We start from the raw sequence: 21,928 nt of genomic DNA, 5'->3' as shown, positions 1-21,928 counted from the left end.
TGGGCCATGGCAGTTAAAGTGGTGTCAAACTGGATCAATTCTGTAGTGTAGATACAGCCTTGATGGAAGATAGAATGCTATTTACTTTCTTGTGCACAAATCCTATAATTCCATTGCTTTGAACCAGGGCACTTAAAGTGGTGTCAAACTGGATCATTTCTGCAGTGTGGATGCACCCTTGGCTGGCAAAGCCATATCCCTCTTTCAGTGTTTCCAGGCCTGCTTATTCCAAGCCGTCGAAAGGGAACCGCACGTCTTGGCGCGAGGTCAAAAGGACTGTAGCTCTAGAGACGAAAAGAAACCTGAGCCGGTTGCCATGGAGACCGCCGGGGCTCGAGGCGAACCGCCGCCGTCGATTGGTTGAGGGGGCGGAGCTAGCGGCCAATCGCCGCCGTTGATTGGCTGAGGGGCGGAGCTAGCGGCGATGGTGGGAGAAGCCACAAAATGGCGGCGAGGTAAACAATCCTTGGAGGGTGAGTGAGGCGGACGCGGGGAAAGGGCTGAGGAGGGCGGCGGGGGCCTTTGCGTTCTCCCAGGGAGGTAGGCTCTGGGTTTGGGCGGATATTCTGAAGAAGGCTGCCCTCGGAGGCAGGTTCATGGCTTCACCTGACGCCACACTGCATTGTTATAGCGCTATTATCCCTGTTCATCTGCTCGCTGCCTCCTGTTGCATTCTGGGGTTTGTAGTTCAGTGAGGCCTAAGAGCTCTCTGGCTGAGGATCCTAAGTGCCCCCTCTTTAAACTACAAATCCCAGAATGCAGCAGAGGAGTTAAAGTGGAACAGCAGCGCTATAAGAGTGTGGTGTGACCAACACACTGCAGGAATAATCCAGTTTGAGACCGCTTTAACTGCCCTGGCTCAGTGCTAGGGAATCCTGGGAATTGTAGTTTGTTGTGGCACCAGAGCTCTCTCTGACAGAGAAGAAGGCCAAATGCCTCATAAAAACTACAGTTTCCCAGGATTCCTTAGCAGCATTGAGCCAGGGCAGTTAAAGCGGTCTCAGACTGGGTTATTTCTGCAGTGTGTTTTGGTGGTTGTTCTGCCTTTAAGTCATTTCTGGTTTAGGGCTACCCTAAGGCGAACCTGTCATGGGGTTTTGTGGGCCAGATTTGTTCACAGGCGGTTTAGCAATTTATTGTTTCTATTATTGTTATTGTTATTATTATTATTATTATTATTTGATCACAGGCAGTTCAGCAACTTTATTCTCTGAGGCTGAGAGAGTGTGACGTGCCCAAGGTCAACCAATGGGTTTCTGCGGTTGAGCAGGGATTTGAACCCAGGCTGTGTCTGCACAGTAGAAATAATGTGGTTTTGACACCACCGTTAAGAGCTGTACCTCCATCCTGTGGGATTGTGGTAGTTTTACCAGGTCTGTAGAGCCAGCATAGCGTTGAGCTATGGCTGCATCCACACGCCACAAATCACCCATTTTGACACCACTTTAACTACTCTGGCTCTGTGTAACGGGATTCTGCATGTAGTTTTGTGAGGCACTAACAAACTACAAACCCCCAGAATCCCATAGCAATGAGCCATACCAGTTAAAGTGGTGTAATACTGGATTATTTCTGCCATGTGGATGCAGACTAAGACTCAAGACCAGAGTTCGAGTCCCGGCTTGGCAATGTAAACCCTAAGGTGATCTTGGGCAAGTCACGTTCTCTCAGACTCAGAGGATGAGAATGAAGAAAGTGGCCAAACCTTAGGGTCACCATAAGACAGAAACAACTTGAAGGCACACAACAACAACAGGGTCTGTAGCCTTCTCAGCCAGAGTGCTCGTGCCACACAAAACTACAAATCACAGGAAGCCGTAGCAGTTAGAGTGGTGCAAAACTGCATTATTTCTAGTGGTGCAGATGCATCCCCAGTGTCATAATCGAGTGCTCTTTGGCTCTTTACCTGTAAATAAATCCCATGACGTTTAATGAATCAAAACTAGTTGAATTTGCTATACTTTTTACTATTTAGGAGGGCATAGGGTTGTACCCTGAATCATGTATTGTTGCTGAGAAACTGCCACCCAGTAAAGCTTCAGTTTTTCTTCCTATTCTTCCACACACCCCAATTCACCTTGTTTTCAATTGGTGTTTTTGCAAGCTGGTGGCTATCCATCAAAGGAAAGCTATTTCAAAATATGAGGGGGGGGGGTGGGGAATCCTCAGCATGTCATGTCATTTCCTGGGAAGGCCTGTGTTTCACAGAGATGTTGTCTAGCTGGGATTTTTGCTTTAAGTTCCAAGCAACTGTAATTTTTCTGAAGGTGGGAGACTGTGAAATCCCAAGAGTTTTGTAACACTGCAGATTGGTTCAGAGGAATTAACTGTATGAATTGACATCTCAGAAGATATAGTTCCAATCCCATGGAATCCTTCTTGTGTACTTATAATTGTACTCCCTAACCTACAGCATTAGTGCATGAAACTCCTTTCATAGGATGGAATTATGGCATTTAAAGTGGTATTAGAGTCCTATAATTATGCAGAAGACAAACCAATGGGTCCTAGAGCAGATCAAGCCAGAAATCTCCCTAGAAGACAAGATGACAAAACTTAGGCTTGGCATACTTTGGACATATCATGACTCATTGGCAAAAACAATAATGCTAGGAAAGGTGGAGGGAAGTAGAGAGGAAGGCCACATGCTAGATGGATGGACTCTATTAAAGAGATCACAAGTATGAGTTTACAGGAGCTGAGAAGAGCAGTGGAGAGCAGGGATTCTTGGAGATGTCTCCCATCAACAGGATTGGTAGAGACTAATGCAAAGGAAGTTAACAACAACAAAGGGGTACTTCTAAACAAATGGAGTAATTGAGTGGTGTTCTTGTGTATGAATGTGAAGTCCATGTTTGACAGATTTGTAGGATGGCCATCCATAAACATGTAATATGTGTAAGGAGTAAACTTATAAGGCAGCAGATGGCCTCAGGTGCAGAAATGTTAGCACCATCTATGGCTTGAAAACATTAAAAAAGTATACATTCCAAAGAACAAACCTTGATTTTGCTGTTTTATATAAGGGACACCATTTTACTATGGTATAATATTTAATGGGACTTGAGCATCCACTGGTTCTGGTATCCATGGGGGGACCTGGAACTAATCCCCAACAGATACCCAGGGCCCACTTTACTTCCCTTAGAGCAAGTCATATTACAGTGGACCCTTGTTATACACTGGGGTTTGGTTCCAAGATCCCCCCGTGTATAACAAAATCTGTGTATGCTCAAGTCCCATTAAATATAATGACAGAGCAAAATGGTGTCCCTTATAAAAAAAATGGAAAATCAAGGTTTGATATTTGAAATTTATACTTTTTTGAACATTTCCAAACTGTGGATGTTTGAATCCATGTATAAGAAATCCGTGGATAAGAAGGGCTGACTGTAAATTTAGGACGACTTATGTTCCAGTGATATTACAAGGCTTTTTTCAGTAAGGTAGAAAGTGGTCTAGGGGCTACCATGTTCTAGTGGTTTCATTACTGGACTAGAATTCTGAGAGACCAAGGTTCAAACCCTCTCTTGGCCATGGACACCCACTGGGTTACCTTGGGCAATTACACTATCTTAGCCCCAGAGGAATTCAACCCCCTTTGAACAAATCTTGCTTAGGAGAAAGACAGAAAAAACTGCTCTAAGTTGGAAATGACTTGAAGGCAGACAACAAGATGAAGAAAAAGATATGGTCCAAGCTGAAGACTAAAAGGAATGGAGATGATACTTGCACTATTTATCATCCTGTTATACCTTTTTCCAACTGAAGGCTTGTGGGTGCTGGTATTGTAATGCTGATGATGGGAAAGCAATCTTGTACTGTACTAATGTTAATGTTAAAGGTGGTTACCTGACATGAAAGTAGGTGTAGGGCTCTATATGCCTGCCCTATCCACTTTCTGATAATATGCCCCCCACTCACATGGGCATGAGTATAATGGATTTGGATTTTACTATAAAGATTTATTCTGTCATGTCAGTGTTACTCCAGCATGTTGAGATATGAAACGGGAAAGAGATTAAAATCTGTTTTATTCCTTTGTGAATACGCATAGTTATGCTTACACTGCAGCATCCGTATTGGTTGTCCTTTGCACCATGTATAACAGCAACATCAAAATAACAATACAAATGTGATTTCCTCATTTTCTGTGATCCTTTGTAGTTTTAGCAGCCTGTTGTTTTCTATGGAAAATATTTGCAGGGGCGGAATGTTTTCTGGATTTCCAATAAAATAACCTGGTCAAGAGCTTCTCTAAGTGTAAGGCAGAAATAAACATTTTACAGTGGGGTCTCTATTGGTGACGGTTTGGTTCCAGGGCCCCAATGGATGCTAAAAAAAGTGTGGATGATCACACCTCCATATTATGCAGTGGTTGCAATATGAACAACATGCACACTTCAGCATGTACATGTACACATCACTGCCATTCAATAATATGGGCCGTGGTGATCTTCAGGCTATCAAATTTGCTGATCAGAATCCTGCTGACAGGGAGAGTACACTGTATATGTATGTATATCAAAACCAAAAAGTAATGGACAGAAGAACTCAAATTTGGTCAAAGGCAGTTTTCATGTTTTACATATTACTAATTGAGAATGGGTCATAAGTAATGACACCAAGGTCTAGCTTTTAAACCATAGCAGGAATAATTTTTGTTGAAATTTTTAAAGAACAGCAAATTCTGAACAGATCCAGCTGGAGTGTACTGAGCCCCAGACAGATACAATTTGCAGGGAGACGGCAATAAATGGAGAAAGGATAGCAATATATGTTTGATTTCAGTATGTTTTTGGCACTGCAGTGCATTCCTGGCACAGTAAGAAACTGACTAACAACCAGACCATAACCTTTTTCTCTAGAAGTGAGTGATTTCACAGCAACTTGCCTTTAAGTAACTACATCCAGCTTTAGAAGCTGAATAACAATTGAGAAAGCCCTACACAAAATTTTGTTGAAAATTACTGGCATTTGAGGCATTTTTAACAGTACGTCTAACAATGTGTGCAAAATGTGTTCCTCTACCACTAGCCAGCTATGATTAGCTATTAGCTATTCAGCTAGAGTTTGTTTCATTGTATTTAGTTTTTATAAAAAGCAAAATAAAACACAAAAACAAAGAAAAACAATCTGTACAGAAGTAAGAGACTAAGAAATCATGCTGCTAAAATTACTTCTCAACAATCACTTTGGGGTGGGGCAGAATCACCTTAAGGTGGGGAATATTGAGAGGCCATGGGAAGTATGAAGAACCAAAGAGAACAGAAACACTGGCATATAGTCCAATACTTTGCACATATTAACAGGAATTGTGTGACACCAAAGGAGGAGACTGGCAGGCCAGAATGTAGGACTAGGAACAAAATCTTCACAGGGGGACTGCTGGGAAAGTAGTACAGATGAAGGAGAAACACTGGTCATCTGCATATTACTGAAAATAAAAATGTAACCTTAGTATGTAGCTGAAATGAAAACGATTCCATGCTTGAAAATTGCCCAGTTTAATGCCTTTGTATTATTTGGAATCTCCATCTGATGCCAAGGGGGAAACACTCCTGCAACCAACCCTTTTCTGCCGAGTCAAAGGTTGAGGATCTTGGGACAAAAAGAAGGAAGATGCTAAAAGCCACAATGAAGACTTAACTGCTACCAGTGCTGCTGTAGCTGCTGGATAATGCCACTTGAAATGGATTTATTGGCAATAGGAGGCCTTTACACTATCTCACTAGAGTTCAGGTTTCTTGAACCGCATATGGCTATACTTGCTTTGCTGGTTTTAATGTCATGGATGGCTTTTGGGGAAACTCCCTTTCCCAGTTTCACTCATCTCCAGATATTTTTTTTTTATTTTTTTTAAAAAACCTCTATACAGCTTTTTAGCTCTCAAAGGATGTACAGAAAAATAAATACTACAAAAACAGTAACAACATCAAAACAACATCAAAAACAAGAAGAGCAGAGTTAAAACCTGCCATCCCAAATTAAAAATCACTAAAAAGCCAGAAAGAATAAAAATGTTTTTAAGACATGCCCTCAGCCTCATGGGAAGGCAATTGCAAACCTCCTCTGAACAAACCTGGCCACGAAAACCCCATAATAGGCTTGCCTTAATAGGTCAGAAATTATTTGAAGGCGCACAGCAACAATAATAACTACTACTGTAAGTGTCAAGACATGAAAAGGCCTCAGGTCATATGGGAGAAGTTGGCTTTATAGATACTCTCATTCTAAAGTGTAAGATTCTAACCTTGTGAGATAAGTTTATTGCTGTAAAGATACTTGAACAGGGACCCATCTTTCTTAACAGCTCTTATTTTTTCAAATTCAGATCAGTATCTGAATTTGGATACTGGATAGCATAGCACAATATCATCCTGTAGATGTTCTGATGTCCTTACATAGTTTAGTGTCATTTTTTTCTTTGTAATCAGAAATATATCTCGTGCATCATGTACATTTATAGCTAGCCAGATCAAAGGAGCTATTTGTTTTTAAAATCTGCATGATTTTCTCTGAGCCAGCATGGTGTAGTGGTTTGAGTGTGGACTATGACTCTGGAGATCAGCATTTGATTCCCAGTTCGGCCATGAAACTCACCGGGTGACCTTGGGCAAGTCACATGTTTCCAGCGTCAGGGCAAGCAATGGCAAAACCTCCTCCGAACAAATCTTGCTAAGAAAACTCTGCAGTGACTTGGAGGCATACAACAACAACAGTCCATTAATTTGTGATGTATGACTAACTAATGATGGACATTCAACCTTCCCTAACTTCTAAAATCCATTTTCAAAGGCCCTCTGACCCATTAACCAGTGAGATCAGAGGGGTTATATAGGAGACAGGGCCTTTTCATTGGTGGAGCTAAAATTTTGGAGTACTGGCCCTGCTGAACTCCTCTTTATTCGCTGCTGCTGCTGTGTGCATTCAAGTTGTTTCTTATGGAGACCCTAAGTCAAACATACCCTGGGGTTTTCTTGGCAGGTTTCTTCACAGGTGAGTTGCCATAGCCATCCTCAGAGGTAGAGAGTGTGACTTGCCCAAGGTCACCCAATGGGTTTCATGGCCAAGTGGGGAATCGAACCCTGGTGTCCCAGTGACCTAGTCCAATGCTCAAGCCATCACAACACTTTAGTCCTTCTTTATATACTTTTAAGCAGCTATTAAGATTTGTGTAAGTTTGTAATGTTTAATTATATGCTTCCTTTAGGAATTGTTCTGGGAAGGAGCAAGCACTGAACCTCAGTTGATGGCAAAAGAGCATCCAGTGAAAGTGGAAGACAGGTACAGTATTCCCTTTCTCACTGCGGTTGCCCTAGTCTTGCAAGGCCCTGCTCTGGAGGGCTGGGAAACTGGCCAGAGCTAGTTTTTTTAGCAGCTACCAATCCCAAAGGTAGAAGGCTGGAGAAGAAGGTTCTACCCTGCTGGTGCTACAGCATCACTGCAACATGGATTTAGGCAGCTACTTTTAAGGGATTTCTCTTGTGCTATTTGTTTTGTTTCATTTTTGTTTTGCCATTTTATCTTCTTTCTTTTTAAAATGGTATTCTCTTTATTTTATGCAGCCACTTTGAATGTTTACTAATAGAAAAAAGTAATCTAAATAGTAATACATTTTTAACACTAATATTATTATTATTCCTGCATCTGCATAGAGGAAAGAGTTTTAAAGAGCACAAGAAGAGTTGAACTACATGTAGGGAATTTAAGAACTATTCAGAAAATTACATTTTTAAATTCAGATCATTATAATTTCTGAGTTATTGGAGGAGGGAGTCTTGTTGTGTCCTTTATAACTGGCACATGGCCACTGCTTTTCCTAACACAATGCAGTGATGCTGCCAGAAAATATGTATACTTGAACTATTATCATTGTTCCATTTAGTTGTGTAAACTGCCCATTTGATAATGTTATGATGTTGGACATTAATTCTAATAAGCTTGCATAAGCCACTTAAAACCTCAGAAAAATGATTATTTTGCAATATTGTATTTTTCTAATTGTCTTTTTATGTCCAAAGGATTTGTTTTCACACCCAATTCCCTAGGATCTTAGTAAATCTCAATTGACTTTGACATTGATAAAGCATGAGAAGTTCTTACCCTGTTTTTACAAATGGCGATGATGTTCTAAATTAGACACTTAATTATTTTGATATAAATTTGTGCATAATGATATAAATATTTTATCTTTTTTTATACCTAGAGATGTGGAGTGGTTTATTACCTCCTGGTCTGAATGAAAGTGATGTTGACACAAGTTCTGATGAAGAGCAAACATTGGATGGTCCTGGGCCTATCTTAAAGAAGGAAAGGGAACAAAAGGATTTCAAATGCTGTCAGATTGAGAAACTTGAGTCTGAGAAACCTGAAGATGTCACAGAAAACAAATCTGCTTCTGCAACAGTGGCAGATGAAGTACAGGAATCTCAAGCATGTCCTTCTGGAGTTTCTTTAGATATGTGGAATGTAGGTTTGATTGCCATCCTGTACATGACAAAGGTGGTGTTGTGTAGCCTGTTCTATAGGCAGGCAATACTTCTTAAAAACAATTGAGGCCAGTATTACTTGCAGGAAAAGCAAGTTGACACAGGTGCAATTAATTTGAATTGAAGTCCTCTGTCATTTTAAGTTATGTATGCAGCTATGGAAAATAAACTTCTTGGTTTGTCTAGTTTGGTTTTGCTCTAACATTTAACAGACTGCTGTGAAAGAGCTGTGCTAAATTTCTTTCTATGGCTTATTATAAGTAGTAACCCATTTTATCAACGTTTTGTTTCACATCTTGAGTCTCCATGTAGAGAAAGAGAACAGGAGAGCTTGATTGGATAAACAGCTGGAATTTGATAGCGCTATGGATCTTTTCAACAGATCTAAAATTCAGCAGCCTTTTTCTTTTGCCACGTCTGTAGTAAATGCCACAGAATTATAACCTGCTAATACATTGGTGTTCTTACTACATTTCCTGAAAATGTTTATTGTGTCTTGCTTCAGAAAACAATGCTAGTAGTAAATGTCTGCATGGGTTTGGGTTTATATTTCATAAACAGCTGTCCCTTATGCCACATAGCAAATAATTATGATGCTGCAATCCTATACTCAGTTATTTTAGAGTCAGCCTCATAGGGCACTATAGGAACTTGTTGTGAGTAGAAATGAATAGGAGTGGACAGTAAGCAGAATTTGAAAAGTACTTCGTGATAAAGGCTGGCTAGATGTTTTGCTTCTAAAATAAAACAAAAGAAAAAATGTAAAACAATCCCACTGGATTGTCAAAACATTTCAGCATGCTAAAGGCACTCTTTGGATCTTAGCCTCTATATAGAAGTTTGGAATTGATGTCTGAATGTAATTTTTGGATAATAGTTCATGAAACAAACATGTACCACAGAAGAGATGACTACAAATCTTATGAATGAAATCTAGAAGCCCCATGCAAGTGTGGGGGCTGAGGTGCACACTAAGAGTTGGTATTTATATATAGGCTCCAATATTCACTGCTGTGTTTTGAACATTGTGCACGTTTCATATATGCACATCTATTTTTCATTCATGGACAAGCTCCATTTAACAGGGAGGTCAGTGTTCATTCTGCACACTATATTGGCGAGTCTGCAGAGTTTGGGGATATGTTTCTAATCCTTGCAATTTTCAATTTATAAATGCAGCTTTAATATCATAGGAATGCTTTGTATAGTAGATGCTGAATATTTCCTGTGATAAAAAAAAGAAAAATGCCTACTCCTCTCAGTTCTCATTTTTCTCTTTTAACAGAAATTTCAGAGCCTGCAAAAGAAAAACTTTGAAATTAAAATCCAAGTAAAAAATCAGAGAGACAAGGGACAAAAGAGAAAGCGTTCCAGAAAAGGTGTTCTGTTTTCAATTAATACAAGTGCTGGGAAATGCTGTTAGTAAATAGTCGGTTGAAAACAATGTGTATAATCATGTTCCAAAATGGTTTAATTTGAGGGTTTGGTGGCGGCAGTGACACAGACATTTTGTGGTTTATTGAAGTTCAGGATTTCAGTGGTTTGGTTATGATCCAAAGGTATAAAAATAGATACAATTATTTACTATGGTCAGGATGCAAAGAACTGCACAGCTAGTTCCAGGTACCCAAAGGGGTTTGTTTGGACATGTTTCTAGAACAGCAGCCCCTGTGCCACATGGCAAATCATTTATTGAAGTTGGGAGGAATTGTAAAATCCCTTCTTAATAAGGCAGGAGGGACCATGCTTCAAAGAAAAAGTCAAGAGGCCTTTGGGCATGCCTGAAATAGCTCTTTGAATCTTGGTCCATTTATATAGTGCCTTCAACATTGCATACGCTTTACAGTGTTTGTCATTTATTTTTTCCCTGACCGTATTACACAGGTCATTCTAGTTTTATTAGAAAACTGAAGTGAGAGATAGTGACTTGCCCACAAACTCTCAGTGTCAGTGACTGAACTGGGATTTAATTTTAAGTTTTGGTCTACTACATGACTAATTGAATCTTGGAGATTCTCCTGTGTATTTTGATTGTAATGCAATTCAAAATTTAAATAATTAATGAGTTTTCAGAGCATTTGAACTAACATTTAGATTATTGTAGATTCTTACATGATTTAGCTCTCTTGTGCCAGAAGTGATGTTAAGCATCCTTGCCTCTACCATAAGCATTCTTTTTGGAGAAACTGGTATACATATATCAAATATCCCTTTTTGATATTACTTATAGAAGACTTCTGATGTAGTAGATTTGAGATTGCTTTGCATGTTGAATGATATTCTGACAGTGATCAGTGCTGATTTTCCATTCAGAGATGCATAGGTAATCCATGTATCGCTTTTGCCCCTAAGTGATAATATTTTTAAATTGGGACCACTGTATGTTGAGCATGCTTTTGTTACAAATAATTTGATCTGGTTTAAAGGTTGTGTACAATAAATATTAAGTGAATTCTATTAGAAGCCTCTGCATGTTTACCGAGAAGTGGGTTCTGTTGTGTCTAGTGAGTTTAGGTAAGTGTGTTTGAAATAGCAATATAAGATATGCCTAGACTAATAAGATCTCCATCCTGCCCAACAAAAGGTACAGCAGTGGACAGATGCATCCCACATAGTGCAGGAGTGGAAAATATGTCATCCTCTAATGTTGTTGGACTGCAGCTCCCACCAGTCCTACCCCACACAGTGAGTGGTAGAGAATGATGGACGTTGCAATCCAGCAACATCTGGATTGGCCACAGATTCCTTATTCCTGCCATCAGACAAAATAAATGCACGTTTCCCACCCTTACCTCTACAGCAAAGACATACAGTTTGCTCACTGAACCAAGTTGTTATAAGGCTATCGGAAGCGTGCATAAGCTTTTCATTCCCTGTAAATCTACCTTGTGGTCAGCGAGTACTCAAACATGTTCACTGCTACCGAAGCGGACAAAATGATGTTCTCTTATGAAGACCTGTCCATGCTGGATACTCATTGCTAGACTAGATCGAACTCTCAGTCACTCATACTGATTTGTGTAATAATTTCTAATCAATATTAAGTGCTTTTCTTTTCTTTTCAGCTAAATTGAAAGAAAGCAGTCAAGAAATAACTGAAAGGTATTTGAAAATTTGCCATAATGATTTAAAATAGATTTTAAAATATTCTGCCTTTTCAGTTCTTCTGTGCAATTCTTGTTGTAGCCTGGTAATAGAAAAATGTGTATTTGTGCATCAGAAATTTTTATCGAATAAAAATCCATAATTACATAATAAATGGAATTGTGAAATAATTGGAATATATTTATTTTTAACACTAATCAAGACAGAGATTTTTGAATTCATGACTTTATATAGCAAAGGTAGAAATATAAATAAAATGTCAGGTATCTGTTTCCATAGAGAAGAAACTAGGATATAGTAAAAGGTTTTTTTAGATTTAAAGATATTAATTGTGTGAATATGTTCATATGTATTAAAGTAGTTTGTAGGAGGTTTTTTCACATAAAATAAGAATCTCATGAAATTTCTTATTTTGTCTTTTTGTTCTTCCTTTCTTTCTTTTTAAAGTCAGCAACCCATAAAGGAAAACCAGTTGAAGGAGCTTACTCAGTATTTTGGAATCAATGACAGGTTTAAGCCACTTGCAAGCAAAGAAGCCCTTCCAAAGGTGACATAATGAAGTCTAATTAAATGTTTAGATTTGTGGCCTATCTTTCCTCAGTCATCAGACAGCTTTCCCCGGTTGTAATGAAATAAAGTAAAAACTCAGCAGCCCTGGATGGTATCAGGGTACATGTCCTATAGCTCTTCAGATACAGAACAAGTGGCAGTTGGAATTGTCTCCTCTTTCTGGCAATGAAGGGAGAAGCAAACCTTGTCTTAGCCAGTGGATGGAGACATGCTGGTCTCTCCTTTGTTATGATGTTCTTCTCAGGAGCCAAAGGTTGTGACTCTTGATCTTCTGCTTGATGCTGAAGCCCAGAATGTTCTTTGATTCAGTTCTGCAGACTCATGACAAGAGAGCATTTGGAGCTAAATGTTCTTGAATGTAAGAAAGAAGCAAACTTCCAGCAATCACTCCTTGGCCAATGAATGTAAGAAGGAGGCAAACTTCCAGCAGTTACTTCTTCCCTGGCCAATGAATGAGGTTAGACTGCTCTTCCATTGTTATGGGGCTCTTCCCAAGAGTCTGGGAGGCACAACTCATGACACAGGTCAGAGTCTGAGTGTTTTTGGTTTTACAAGACGGATCTCTTCAGGCAGGCCTTCCCAGACTAAAATATCCCAGCCTCAGGATCTCAGGATCTCCCCTCTCCTCAGTAATGTTTCCAAAGCCCCCTTTTCTTTAGAACTGAAGTTGCAGTGGTTTATCGGTTGGTATTATTTTGTTTAATTTACTGTTGTTCTAACTAGTTATTGTGGTTATAATTTAGATATGCAATTTAATAACTTTTTAAGGGGGGAGGGAAATATATTGTTTTTATGCTCTATGTTATTTTAATGTTGTAAACCGCCCGGATTGGTTTGCCACAGGGCGGTATATAAATAAAATTTATCATTATTATTATTATTATTATTATTATTATGCAAATTCTCTTACAAAAACTTTCTCACTTTTCAAATCAAAACATTTTTTCACTTAAATTTGAATGCTCTGCTATGTTGTGAAGAAAAATATAAACATGATTATGTTTTTGTTTAGTGTCTTAGGAAAATATTCACTTTTTCTGTACCAAGTATTTTGGCACAAAGTTTACAAACTTTGTAAGTGTCCTTCACTTGTAAGGATCCTAGTACATTGATCAGGATCTTATATATTTATTTTGCATAGCATAAATATATGCCAGTAGTTGTGCAGGATCTCTTGTTGTGCAACCAATTGTGCAGTGGCCTTGAGTTCACCCATTAGCACTCTACCCACTAAGACAGAATAGAAGGAGCTTTGTGCATGTACTTGCAAACTAATTGTCTGCTCTAAGGACCACACTTAAACAACCTCTGAGGAAATGCAACTGTTTATGCAATTATTTAATTGCTAGCATAGAGCTGTAATAGAATTCCATCCATTTTTTCATTTGCTATTCTTATTTGACACAAGTCCTTGAATATTATCCTCTTATTAACATGTCTTAAAAGCAAAACATGTGATATATCTTTCTTTATCTGTACATAACAAAATTAATGAATGCAAAGATACATAAATCTTGACTGTATGTAAAGGTAAAGATATTCCCCGTTGACAAGGTTGTCAAGTCGTGTCTGACTGTAGGGGGCAGTGCTCATCTCCATTACTAAGCCGAAGAGTCAGCTTTGTCACAGACTAGTCTGTGATCATGTCGCCAGCATGATTGCACAGAAAGCTGTTATCTGCTTGCATTTGCATGCTTTCAAACTACTAGGTTGGCAGAAAGTGGGACTACTGATGGGAGCTCACCTGATCATACAGCACCCAGGCCTCAAACTGCCAACCTGCTGGTCTTGCAATCAACAGAGTCAGCATCTTAACCACTGTCTAGTGAACGAAATAAAAGTTTATATCTAGTAAATAACTTCTCTTTTAATTAGAAGATGACATGTTTCTAATAAAGTCTTAACAACAATATCAACTTTCAGTCAACATTCGGCTTCCTTTTTTTCTAATCTTCAGATATATTAGAAGTAGAGTGTTCCATAAAGATAAACCAAGAGTTTCAGGGCAAAAATCTATTACATTATTATTATTGCATTCATTAGTTGTCCTTCATTTGTAAATGTTAACTCAAGACAAGTTAGGATTTGCCTGTGTTCTTAAGGCTTTTTCTTATTGCTTGTTTCAAAGATTAAAAATGTAGCCTTCTTTCTTGTACACTTGACAATTTGCAAGCTTGGATTCAGTAATATAATGAAAGACTGGAGTGGCAACAAGCCAGAATTCACTTTTTGGATATAGATAAGATCTAAGAATTGCAAAGACACAGTGGTAATTGGCATTCTTCATATTATTTGACACATACACATCATATTTTATTCAGGGAAGCTCCAGGGATAGAATAGATAAGTCAGATATTGAGATAAAATTTCGTAGTGACAGGCGTAAACTAGTCCATGTAATTTTTTAAAAGTGCAGTATTTTTCCAACACGTAAGGTGGAACTGATACAACAGTTTGTTCTCAAACAACCATTCTTGTGAGTATTTAATGATACTGTCCTTTAAAATACACTTCTTCAACTGATTTGTTATACATGAAAATTACACCTATGTAAATGAGTTTTGTTTTGGTTATCATAATTTTTTTATTGAGAACAGGTTTACAATGTTCATTTGGTATTCCTGAGGGAACAGTTATTTACCGGTATCTTTATTTCTTCCCTTCTTTGCCCCCAGTCCGGTCTTGAAATCAGCATAGATAGATCTTTGGCTGAAGGAGACATTGAACAAGCTGAGGAATTAAGTGATAGATTAGCTACTCGAGAGGTAAGTTGATCTTTTTTTTTTTTTTGGTATATTTTGTAGTATGGTTAATAAACAGAGTTACACAGTGTTTAAAATAAATAGTCCATTAAATAGCATATTCTTTCAGCAACAGTATTTGGGGGTTGGACTGGGTTTTCTTAAAAAAAAATGTTATGGCCATATTCACGAAATGAAACATGCTCTTCATTTGAAAGGAAGGGGAACAAACAATGAAAACAGGAACCTACGAAATAACCTAGTGTAAAGAAAAACCTTTGCATGACCAGTGGGACATAGTGAATTTTGTGATAAGAGGATAATATTTATGGCTGAATGGAAATGGGAACACTACACAACTCCTCATCAGTCCCAGTCAAGGTAACTTTCTCAGGGTTACTTCAACAGTAATAAACAGTAATAGATTTTTTTCTTCTACCACAACTATTTCTTGATCATTTAGACCATGAAGAAAATGAGGCCATGTGGAGAGCATGCATGTGAATAATTGGTTTCTTTCCTGTTCTTAAACTAATTGCAATTCTTCATTCTAACATAAAAGAAAAATATAGTTAGTTTCAATCAGGAAGAGGATGCTTCCCAGTTTTCTTGTGGTTGAACTGAAGAAAGAATGGGGGAGCGATCACTGATGCAGTCTTTGGTTTGTTCCTGTGGTGCTCAACTATGGCCCAAAACTGACAGGCAGGAAAGGGTGTCTCCAGCCGCTTTGGGGGCAAGGCATGTAGATGACACATGCTACCAGAGCATCCAGAAGCTGCTTTGTGGCCACCTAAGGTGGCCTGAAGCCAACCAAGAAAAGAGCACTGAAAAAGCACTCCTTGCTGGCGGCCTGTTTAAGGCCGTGGCAGTGGCCAGTTCCAGACCGTCGCATCTGCTCACTATGGTCCCAGGACAATCGGGGGCCAGTCGGGACTGGAGCAGTTCTGAGCCACCAGTTTGCTTCACCCCTATGAATTAGGAACATGCCTTTTAGGAAAGTGCTGCTATGGTGCAAGTTAAAGAAAGCATTCATCTGCTAGCATCCCATGCCTGGAATCAGCAGGCCAACGTCTTGGGGGAAGGGCTCATGAGCTTAAGCTGTATGGACACACAGGAACAAATAAATGCAGATCGATTTGTTTGTTTGTTTTAAATATTAATTAGGACACTCAGAACGAGAGCTGGCAGAATCCAGCAACAGAAGATACATTATTTGTAGTAAGGTAAAAACTGGATGGTCAAGATGTGTTTAGCACCCAAATGGGAAGAAAGATTGTTTACCAAATATTTATATCCTACCTTTCCAATTAATTATGAGATGTAAGTAAAATATTTGCATCATAAAATATTTAATAATAAAATAGCCAAAATGAAATATGGGCTGGCTTACATTTAATGCCTATTTCTTAGAGCCAAGCTGGATGGAGGGCCAGTAGCACAATACTTACTAAATCTCTGTCTTGATGTTTAGATTTGAAACAAGAGCATGCTTCCCCTGTCCTCACAACACCTGAAATTCCCAGTCTTCAAGAATATAGGCAACTGCAGAACTTTTTATTTAAGTGCAGTGCAAAAGATTGAATGCAGGCATACCTCCATTAAGAAAGTCTCTGACAAAGAATCTCCTTTTTACAAAGCCTTTGTTCTGTCAGTCTCCCCTTTGTCCTCTGTCTAGCTGGACTTTTTTTAAGCAGCCTCGACATTGAAAGGGTGGTGAAGGAGGCTAAACAAACATGTTTTCAGTGTTAAAGTGTAGCAGTATGTTTGAAATAAAAAGTGCAAAATAACAGCAACGACGACTAGAGCTGGGAAAGAGCAGGTTTTCACTCTTAACAGATTCTACGGTAGCCTCGCTGTGTAGGCCTGTCTGAAGTAGGCAAGGTAAACAGCAGCTGCTCTGGGATTGTTTGCAGAGCATGTGTGAACAGAAAAACAGGAGAAAAACAGAAGATATGTCTTCCTGACCACCATTCTGCAATTGGTTTTTAAAAATGCATAGATTTATACAAAATGAAAATTGTATGAAATGTGGAGTTTAATAAAATAAAAGAAAAACCCCTGGATGCATTTTGGAAGAAGACTCCAAATGGTCCTTAGGAGGCTCAAAATATTCTTGTTCATTTATCTGATCTAGTTGTTTTATTTCACATGTGTAAATTGTCAGTTTTGTATAAATAATTACCAGGAACACATCTCCTTCATCAACTGAGGGACCTGTACTGTTCAATGCCAACTTAGAAAACATGAAAATGGTTACCTTATATCTGGAAGCTATCACACATTGTTGTTTTTAAAAACAGAATTAATACAAAACATGACTTGAGCTCCACTTTTGGGTACTGGTGTTTTAGAGTCCCATGCAGCATGGGTATTCAGATAATGCATGTTCTTTGGAAATCAGGTGTATATAGGTTTCTGATCAGTGAAATTTTCTTTTTTCAAGAAGCAGTAACTGGAACCTGCTGATAAAGACTTTGCTGTAAGGCACAGGTCCCAGAGTTTTTAGAGCTGTTTCTTTATTTAATAAGTGAAACTATTTTTGATGTAGAATGTTATGTGGATTCTTCACTTCCTAGCACTTGAAAGAATCCTAACAATTGTGAACTTCTCTCTGGACTTTCTGCTGTAATCCTGACTGTGTAAAACTAATTTCCATTTTATCCTGGTATGATAGGGAATGGATAAATCATTCATTCATTCATTCATTCATTCATTCATTCATTCATTCATTTAGAGCATTTATAGCCAAAAGGTTCTCAGAGTGGCTTACAAATTGTTAATTAGACATTTCCCTGGCCTCAGGCTTACAATTGAAAAAGACAAGACACAACAAGAGAAGGAATGGCATGGGGAAGGGGTTCAAGTCCAGTAGATCTTCTCTTCCTCTGAGGCCTGGACCAGGGCAGATGGACTGGAGGGAGAGTCCTTCTTACTCTGGTTAGGCCCCGTGTAGCTTTCCTGCCCTTCTCTCCCTCTGGATGATGGTGGATAGAAGGAGGGCCTTGTTTTTTCAGGCTAGCTCTGATGGAGCTAGACTGCGACGGGGTACCTAATACACGCTTTTTTTGGCTATCTAGCTCTAATTTGCATTATATTGTACAAAATTATTTGTGTCAGTAGGAGTTCCAGCCGCATCTGCAAAGCATTTAGATTAATGTCAGATTTGTTGATGGTGCATGTGTTCTCTGTTCTCAGGATAATGTAGTCATGTAGATAATGTAGTTGATGGTGTATCTGTTATCTGTTCTCAGGCTAATGTAGTCATGGAAGAATTTGTTGAATGTCTCTTTCAAATGTTTCTGGATATGCTGATATATAATGCATACCAGTTTGTCCCTACCTTCCGACTTGCCACATTCAAAGAATTCTAAAAGCAAGAGTTTTCTTAGGAAAAAATCATACTGGTTGTTCCTTAGAAAGGTTTGTTCTTCTAGTTTTAGTAAGACTTTCCACCAGTTTCCTGAAGCAGTAACAGAAATAGCTCTTTTCATTTCATTTTTGGGGCCTATAATGTCTCTAGATGGAACAACAAGCACAGCCATGAAATTATGTCTCTTGCTTGATGATCACTGCATTGTGAAGGTTTTGCTTTGTTTTGTTTTTTAAATCTCACATAAATTACAAGATGTGGGAATTATTTAGTAAAGATTAAGATGCAGAGACAACTTTCAAAATATACTTGGTTCTGAGGACTCAGTTGGTTCTGAAATTTTAATTAGCAAAACTTTGTGAAAATAGAGATTTAAAAATTATAAGTTCATGTGTTGCTAGTTTATAATGGCTCGAATTTTAAGATGAATATGTGGAATTGTGTTTGCACACAGTTCTCATCTTATTCTCTCCACTGAACCCTCCTGCACTTATCCAAAAGCCACTCCAGAACATTGTCCAGAATGGCATAGTATTAGGTTAAGGGAACTACTAGGAATTCAGGACTATCTTGCATTTGTGAATGTGGCTCCTATTAGGTTATAGATAAACAAAGCAGGCTACCTGCCAACAAAAGTAGGCTACCTGCCTACAGTTCATATTCGTTACTTCTGGGATTATTCCTCTGGACATGCTAAAAAGAAGTAGAGAATTTCTGTATTATATTGGTCATAAATAATACCACACTTTACATCCTGCAGAAAGCTCATAAATATTACTAATCAGTGTAAACTTTGATTAGCTTTAAATGATTAAGGTAACCGAGATCAAAACAATATCGTCAGCATATAACAGCACTGAAAGTTTAACATTCTCAATAGTAGCTGGGAAAATTTTTTGATCCTTTTAAGGCCTGGACGATATCATTAATATAAAAATTAAATAAAAAAGGTGCCAGCAGACAACCCTGTTTAAGATTACTGTTATATCTCTTAGAAAAGTTGATATTGAAAAATTCATGTATTAATATTTTATGCTTCTTCAGTCTTCAGTCAGTATGTTTATTGAATAGCCCGAGGGCCATTTCAAAATACTCAAAACATTGTAAGCAATGACACACACACACATAATATTTTATGGGTTTTCAGCAGACTGATTCCTAATAATTTGAATTAATTTTCTCACCATTCTTTTAAGCACCCCCACGGCTGTGTTTGTGGCCCCAAGAAGTCCCCAGTGTTCAAACTGATTGTCTCAAAATGCCTCCAGATGCCACCTATAAGATGTGGAGACAATTTTGCCATTCCGTGGAAGTTCTAGGCCTAGGAAAGGTATGTCTTCTAACTGGAAGTGACCCACAAGTTGACATCTGGGTTACTCCCTGTTGGAAAGAAGGCTTCCCCTGAGCCTAAAATAGCCCCGAGAGGGCCAAAAACATGGCAAAAATGCTCCCTGTCTCTTTAAGCCTTAGGATGTAACTGATTGGGGTAAATGGTGTGTGTGTGAATTTTTGCATGTGGGAGGATATGGCAGTGTTGTGGCCCTGGGGCTCCAGTATGGCCATCTAACCCTGAACAGTTCCCACCCTTGTTTTAAGTGGTATGCCTTTTTTTTTAACTTTGGCCAGTACAAACTGGCACATTGTGGTGGCTTGGGGCCAAAAATAGGATTCGGTAGGGCTGGGTGTCCACATGTGCCCAGTCCTAGCATGGGCACCATATTACTGCGCGCCCCACCCACGTGGGGCATGTGCTGATGACAACAGTACAACACAGCACCCAAACAGCGCCACAGCACGTGGATGTCATGATCATGCGTGAGTGCTGATGGCGTGCTGCACCTGGCGTAAAAACCCGCTGGGAGCGGGTTCTTTTTAGGTCTCCCGGAGGCCATACCATTTGTCTGCTGCGACCTCCATCTGGGGCAGAAAGGGGCAACGTCTCACCGCCCCTTTCTGCCAGTCTGTATCCTCCCTTTGTGACCATTTTGCTCTTTTTTGGCAATATGGTTATGTTCTGTTTCAGGTGAGTATCCCTAACAATTCAATTCAAAAGGGGAAGGGCACATTTCACTTGGACTGTGTTTGGATTGAGCCCCATCTCATTCCCACTAATTATGGACAACATCCGGATGGCTACAGGATGCCACACTGGCATGAATGTCATCAGAGACTCCTTGTGAGTCTCTGTATCACTCTTTCTCAAACTTACCCTAGTAAATGAGGCTGCCAGGTCTGGCAGTGTAATTGGTGAACAGAAGCTAACAGATTAAGCTGGGGAGCTTTGGGAACTACAATTTCAGTTCTTGGCAGCAGTGGAAGAGTATACAGGCATTAAACAGGAAGCTTCTGAACCTAGGAGACTCCCTTATAAGGGTAATTTTGAAAAAGAGGGAGTGCTGATGGAGAATATTTCCAAGGCCTAAAAGACTTGAATCTTTTGAAAGGCCATCAGGACCAAATGGGACTCCGTTTCCCATGGTTCCAAATGGGGACAATTTCACTGCTACACAATAATTTATAGGACTTCACTAAACTGCTAATGAATTAAAAGTTTCATTACAAGCCTGATAATTTGTTTCAGCTTCTCTTTGGTATTCAAAAATATGGTATTGTTTTGTTCATGAAAAATATTCTATTGTTTCTTGGGAACATTACATGCCTTGCCTAAAATCCAAAGAACAAATTAAATATTTTAAAATTAAAAAAATCCTCAGGTTTTATACTGTGAAAATTTCTTCACTTAACTTGTGACTTTATTAATTTGCTCTGTTGTCTAAGAGTTCACTACCCCAAGGGCAGTAACTTGAAGAAGAAAAAAATCCCTGGATACATTTTACGTTCTTGTCAAAAGAAACTGAAAATTGCTGTCAGCAGAAATGCTGAAAATTAACAGCATAATCTTATACATGTCTACTCAAAACTAAGTTCACTTACCGTAGTTCAGTGGAACTTACTCCTTGGAAAATAAGACCACTATAAGGCAAGTACTGGTAAAAGTGCTTACCGTAAATGTTAGTATCATAGTTTTGAGCAGTTTAATATAAAAGGCTTCACAAGCTACAGTTCCATAGAGTGGGTATATGTTTTTGTTTAAACATTTAAAATGAATCTATACAATTTAATCAGTTGCTTTTTATAAAATGTTGCTATCATTCTTGTACTGTAGCCAGCTGATTATCTACATCCTTCCCTCATTCTAAACCTGCTCCACTGATTTTTGTTGCTCCCTGCTTATCCTGTTAATTCTTAAACAAACCATTATTTGAAAAGAGGAAATTCAGTCCTAATGATGTTCATACCATATAAATAAGTGTGGTTATTAATGATTATTAATGTTTATTAATGTTAATGTTTTCATAAATTACCCCTTCTGATTTTTTGATTTCCCCATTTAGATGGAATTAATAGTTATAAAAACCTACAGAGATCCTTTTGATAAATGAACTAATGGGGCACAGTCTTGGACCTCCCCTGTACCACTCACAAATGCAGTTTTGTTCTTGTACAATCTACAGCATTTCTATTGCACTTGTGTAAGAGGAACATCAAATAGATGGTACAGTACACAGGAAATGTATTTGTGCTTTTAAAGCATATTTTCCATAGCATTTGTATTCATATTTTAGGTATTCAAAGGATTTCAGGTGAAA

General features: G+C 38.7%; 1 protein-coding gene across 4 annotated transcripts in view; it reads left to right on the top strand.

Annotated features, from left to right (window-relative positions):
- Nucleotides 1-396: 396 nt before the first annotated feature.
- The window catches only part of FAM204A (family with sequence similarity 204 member A), a 32,919-nt gene continuing 11,387 nt past the window's right edge, over nucleotides 397-21,928 (top strand). Inside the window, exons 1-7 of one of the 4 annotated variants that reach the window (XM_089510022.1) lie at nucleotides 397-473; nucleotides 7,214-7,287; nucleotides 8,210-8,472; nucleotides 9,778-9,871; nucleotides 11,558-11,594; nucleotides 12,045-12,144; nucleotides 14,843-14,932. In XM_089510022.1, the coding sequence (XP_089366148.1) occupies nucleotides 8,212-8,472; nucleotides 9,778-9,871; nucleotides 11,558-11,594; nucleotides 12,045-12,144; nucleotides 14,843-14,932 (582 nt within the window). In that variant the 5' untranslated portion in view covers nucleotides 397-473; nucleotides 7,214-7,287; nucleotides 8,210-8,211. Of the gene's footprint in view, nucleotides 474-519; nucleotides 541-7,213; nucleotides 7,288-8,209; nucleotides 8,473-9,777; nucleotides 9,872-11,557; nucleotides 11,595-12,044; nucleotides 12,145-14,842; nucleotides 14,933-15,126; nucleotides 15,290-21,928 lie in introns of those variants that run through there. The other 3 variants (XR_016280062.1, XM_089510023.1, XM_089510021.1) reach the window with 3 other exon arrangements.

This window comes from Sceloporus occidentalis, unplaced genomic scaffold (assembly GCF_023333645.1).
Source record: "Sceloporus occidentalis isolate IW3139 unplaced genomic scaffold, rSceOcc1.0.p SCAF_2, whole genome shotgun sequence".
Taxonomy (NCBI): domain Eukaryota; kingdom Metazoa; phylum Chordata; class Lepidosauria; order Squamata; family Phrynosomatidae; genus Sceloporus; species Sceloporus occidentalis.
The sequence above is the reverse complement of the archived record's forward strand: the minus strand, read 5'-3'. Positions and strand labels throughout refer to the sequence as shown.